This window comes from Neophocaena asiaeorientalis, unplaced genomic scaffold (assembly GCF_003031525.2).
Source record: "Neophocaena asiaeorientalis asiaeorientalis breed wild unplaced genomic scaffold, Neophocaena_asiaeorientalis_V1.1 scaffold206, whole genome shotgun sequence".
Classification (NCBI taxonomy): Eukaryota; Metazoa; Chordata; class Mammalia; order Artiodactyla; family Phocoenidae; genus Neophocaena; species Neophocaena asiaeorientalis.
In genome coordinates this window covers 2203888-2209482 of record NW_020174578.1, presented here as the reverse complement: position 1 = coordinate 2209482, position 5595 = coordinate 2203888, and the positions used below count along the sequence as shown (strand labels likewise).

General features: G+C 38.7%; 1 protein-coding gene across 2 annotated transcripts in view; it reads right to left on the bottom strand.

The window, feature by feature from the left end:
• Positions 1 to 4977: 4977 nt before the first annotated feature.
• The window catches only part of LOC112408456 (probable inactive serine protease 58), a 6613-nt gene continuing 5995 nt past the window's right edge, over positions 4978 to 5595 (bottom strand). For both annotated transcript variants that reach the window (XM_024758056.1, XM_024758058.1), the window contains one exon: positions 4978 to 5364. In XM_024758056.1, coding sequence (XP_024613824.1) covers positions 5215 to 5364 — 150 coding nt within the window. In that variant the 3' untranslated portion in view covers positions 4978 to 5214. The remainder of the gene's footprint in view (positions 5365 to 5595) is intronic.

The following is a 5595-nucleotide window of genomic DNA, read 5'->3' as shown; positions in this document are numbered from 1 at the left end:
TTGTATTAACCTCTCAGAGTGCAAGTCCCTACTGAGAATCCTGCAGAATGAATGTCCAGAGTCTGTGTCTGGTGCTGAGAGTTGTGTGGGCAGGGAGAAACCAAGCGCCATTCCTCCAACAACCCCCCTCCTTAAACCTTCTCCCTTCCCTGTGACTTCTATGTAGCGCCATCCTTCTCAGACTTCCGTTTGCCGTGTGTAACTTGCCAAAATCACATGCTATTGAATTCTGTGCAAGTAGTAGGGGTTTTGTCGCCCAAGATGGCGATCGAGTGGCCTTTTTTTTTTCAAAAAGTCAATGGTCGATTCGTTAGAGAGGACACAATTGCCGCTCCATAAATTCCAACTGCCTAAGGGGTATGTAGTTTGCCATGATCATCATTAGGTGAGATGGGAGGGCTGCCATGTATAATCACGGTACAGGTAGGTACCAGTCACCCACTCTGTGGGGCAGGAGTGAGACAGGTATGTGCGATGCAACTCAGGACACTGATTAGATTTAATTCTGAGGCTGGACTTGGGGACAGGTGGTGTCATATGGTCTAGAATTCCCATCATGAGAGCTCAGTTGTTCGGGACGGTATTTTCAATCCAGGGTATGTAGTTAATGATTCTGGTATAGATGCCAACATCGGCTCTCAAAACACATCCATCTACAAAAGTCAGGATTCCTTGAAGCACCCCATGGCACAGGGCAGGGGCAGCTGTGACTTCCTGCCAGGGAAAAGGAAACTGGGTTATCTTTCTGGCAAAGGACACAATAAAATGGGAAAATTAAGGCATTGAGAGTACATTAACTTGCAGGGCAGCCTCCTTCCTGGCACAATGCCCACACACATCATACTATCTCTGATGTTGTAGGTTTTATAGGCTTCGTGGCACTCAGTCTTGGAAATTACAGAGATATTGACATTCTGCAGTGAGTCTGGGTCCTTGTCTAGAGGAAAGAAAGAAATAGAACTTGAAGAGTTATGAGATACCAAACTTTCTTTTTTCCTTTCCCTCTTTTTCATCTTATTTCATCTCCTGGTAGAAAGGAAGAGTTCAAACACTGAGAGAAATCACAGCTATGACCACTAAGACCATAGGAAATGATCAGATTAACAATTTCTCATGATACAAAGTGTCTATCTACTTATAAAAGAGACTAAATTCTTGGAAGTTAGATGTAAATATATGACATTTTTGCAATGAAATGAAATAGATTACTTAAAACATTTCTGGCAATTCAAATGTTTAAAAAGTGTCCTTTGAGTTGGAATCTTATTCATTCAATTTTATTTTACTTTTTGAGCTTCCATGTTTTTTATTTGTCCCATATTTTACATTAATCACTGCCTCCTTTCTAATTTTTTAAATTGAAATATATTGACGAGAAACACTTTATAAATTTAAGGTATATAGCATATTGATTTGACACATTTGAATACTGTAATATGATTGCCATTGTGGCAACAGTTCACCTCTACCACCTCACATAATCATCATTTCTTTTTTGTGCTGGGAAAAATTAAGATCTAGTCCCTCAGCAAGTTTGATTATAAGACAATATTGTTATTTATATTCACTATACTGTGTATTAGATTTCCAGAACTTATTTATCTACTAGTTGCAAGTTTGTACCCTTAAACAAGGTCTCTCCTATTCTGAGAGTTTGAAGGAATTTAGTGAGCTCTAAGCCTAATTTTTCATTTAAAAATCACTCAAAAAGTGGTTTTCTTAAACCCATAAAACTAGGATTTGAAACTAAGTCTCTTCATTCCTAATTCAAGTTATTTCCTTTATATCAGTAGTTCACACATACTATGAACTGTGCAGACCCATAACAAAATGTTTCCAATCTGCAACAAAATGAGAAAAACAAGAGCAAAGTAGTATCTCCACAAATGTTAGTTTTCTTGCCAAAGATTCCTCTTTAGGAGGAAGTATTTTGGTTTAAGATTTTGTTTTTTTTAATGGGTGTGTGTTTATTTGAGTGTCTTTATTTGAAAATAATATATTAATTCTTTAAAAGAAAATGATTGAGATTCTTTGCCTTATTTTCCAGCCCAGCAATAATTGTATAGCTCAACATTTCTTTTGGGAATTTTTTTTTGGAAATGCTTACTTAACTACCTCATGAGCCAGATCAAAATAAACTGCATTTTTTTGTAAGTTACATCTCTTTTTGACTCAAGTGACATACCCAGATGAATCAAACGTACTGCTTAACAGAAGGACATTTGCCTATTTCCAAAACTCAAATTGTCTCTCAAAGGACAAGGAAATTCTACATTTTTTTTTTATTGGAGTATAATTGATTTACAATGTCGTGTTACTTTCTGCTGTACAGAAAAGCGAATCGGTTATATATACATATATACTCTTTTTTAGATTACTTTCCCATATAGGTCATTGCAGAGTATTGAGTAGAGTTCCCTGTGCTATACAGTAGCTCCTTATTATTTTATATATAATAGTGTGTATATGTCAATCCCAATCTCCCAGTTTATCCCTTTACCCCTTCCCACCCCCCCGGCCCCCGGTAACCATAGATTGTTTTCTACATCTGTGATTCTATTTCTGCTTTGTAAATAAGTTCATTTGTACTATTTTTTTAGGTTCCACATATAAGCGATATCATATATTTGTCTTTCTCTGTCTGACTTCCTTCGCTCAGTATGACAATCTGTAGGTCCATCCATGTTGCTGCAAATGGCATTATTTAATTCTACTTTATGGCTGAGTAATATTCCATTGTATATATGTACCACGTCTTTATCCTTTCCTCTGTTTATGGACATTTAGGTTGCTTCCATGTCCTGGCTATTGTAAATAGTTCTGCAATGAACATTGGGGTGCATGTATCTTTTTGAATTATGGTTTTCTCTGGGTATATGCCCAGGAGGGGGATTGCTGGATCATATGGTAGCTCTATTTTTAGTTTTTATAAGGAACCTCCGTACTGTTCTTCATAGTAGCTGTACCAATTTACATTCCCACCAACAGTGTAGAAGGGTTCCATTTTCTCCACACCCTCTGCAGCCTTTATTGTTTGTAGATTCTTTGATGATGGCTATTCTGACCAGTGTGAGGTGATACCACATCGTAGTTTTTATTTGTATTTCTCTAATAATTAGTGACGTTGAGCATCTTTTCATATGCTTTTTGGCCATCTGTATGTCTTCTTTGGAGAAATGTCTATTTAGATCTTCCACCCAGTTTTCGATTGGGTTGTTTGTTTTTATGTTATTGAGCTGCATGAGCTGTTTGTATATTTTGGAGATTATTCCCTCATCAGTCACTTCGTTTGCAAATATTTTCTCCCATACTGAGATAATGTATTTTGTTTTGTTTATGGTTTCCTTTGCTGTGCAAAAGCTTTTAAATTTAATTAGGTCCGATTTGTTTATTTTTGTTTTTATTTTCATTACTCTAGGAGGTAGATCAAAACAGATCTTGCTTCGATTTATGTCGTAGAGTGTTCTGCCTGTGTTTTCCTCTAAGAGGTTTATAGTATCTGGTCTTACATTTAGGTATTTAGTCCATTTTAAGTTTATTTTTGTGTATGGTGTTAGGGAGTGTTCTAATTTCATTCTTTCACATGTAGCTGTCCAGCACCACTTATTGAAGAGACTGTCTTTTCTCCGTTGTATATTCTTGCCTCCTTTGTCATAGATTAGTTGACCATAGGTGTGTGGGTTTATCTCTGGACTCTCTGTCCTGTTCTATTGATCTATTTGTGCCAGTACCATACTTTTTTGATGACTATAGCTTTGTAGTATAGTCTGAAGTCAGGGAGCCTGATTCCTCCAGCTCCGTTTTTCTTGTTTTAGAGGATGTTACACTGGGTGATATAAGCCAGAAACAGTAAGACAAATACTATCTCACTTAAATGTGAAATCTAAAAAAGCCAAATGCATAGAAACAGACAGTAGAATGCTGGTTACCAAGGACTAGGGGGTGGAGGATATAGGGGTATGTTGATCAAAGGATACAAACTTTCAATTGTAAGATGAGTAAATTCTGGAGGTTTAATGTACAGCATGGTGACTAGAGTTAATATTGTTGTATGGTGTACTTGAAATTTTCTAAGAGAATAGATCTTTTTTTTAAACATCTTTATTGGAGTATAATTGCTTTACAATGGTGTGTTAGTTTCTCCTTTATAACAAAGCGAATCAGTTATACATATACATATATCCCCATATCTCTTCCCTCTTGTGTCTCTCTCCCTCCCACCCTCCCTATCCCACCCCTCTAGGTGGTCACAAAGCACTGAGCTGATCTCCCTGTGCTATGTGGCTGCTTCCCACTGGCTATCTATTTTACATTTGGTAGTGTATATATGTCCATGCCACTCTCTCACTTCGTCCAAGCTTATCCTTCCCCCTCCCCGTGTCCTCAAGTCCATTCTCTAGTAGGTCTGACTCTCTATTCCCATCTTGCCCCTAGGTTCTTCATGACCATTTTCTTTTTTTTTTTTTAGATTTCATATATATGTGTTAGCATACGGTATTTGTTTTTCTCTTTCTGACTTACTTCACTCTGTATGACAGACTCTAGGTCCATCCACCTCACTAGAAATAACTCAATTTCATTTCCTTTTATGTCTGAGTAATATTCCATTGTATATATGTGCCACATCTTTATCCATTCATCTGTTGATGGACACTTAGGTTGCTTCCATGTCCTGGCTATTGTAAATAGTGCTGCAATGAATATTGTGGTACATGTCTCTTTTTGAATTATGGTTTTCTCACGGTATATTCCCAGTAGAGGGATTGCTGGGTCGGATGGTAGTTCTATTTTTAGTTTTTGTTTTTTGCGGTATGCGGTCCTCTCACTGTTGTGGCCTCTCCCGTTGCAGAGCACAGGCTCCAGACGGACAGGCTCAGCAGCCATGGCTCACGGGCCCAGCCACTCCGTGGCATGTGGGATCTTCCCGGACTGGGGCACGAACCCATGTCCCCTGCATCAGCAGGCGGACTCTCAACCACTGTGCCACCAGGGAAGCCCTCAATAATTTTTGAATGAACAAATGGTGAGGATGTTGCTAAATTTCTCATCATGTTTACAGTTTATGTGATAAAGAGATCAGGGGCCACAGCCTAAGTTTTTAGTGTCATTTTTGTTTTTAATTAATTCTGTTCAAGAACAGGAAAGATAGAGCTGTGGATCCAGTGTAGATATCAAGAAGCTACTGCACTGAAGGGATGGAGGGACAGAGGAGCCTCAGTAGCTTTCAATGGTGTTTATGATCCATCTTGCATAAGGATTAACTTCTGTGAAGAATCCTTCACTTCCCAGGGTGACACTTCCTTTTGCCCAAGTCAAGATGCCATGCAACCTTCCACTGCAGATGGCTGGAGCTGCTGAGACTTCCTGCCAGAGAGAGGGAACAGGAGATCAATAGTGCTTGGTCCTCATGGAACAAGAACTAATTGCAAGAAGTGGCACACTATAGTAGCAGAAGCATCTCATGGCCTGGAATCATTTTTCTTGAGAGGTGACAAAGCTCTCTTCACATCCACGCAGGGCTCACCTCTCTTGGTTTGAATTTGACCAAACCGAGAGCAAGTAGGAGGAGAAAGGACAAATGGCTCTCAAAGCCCC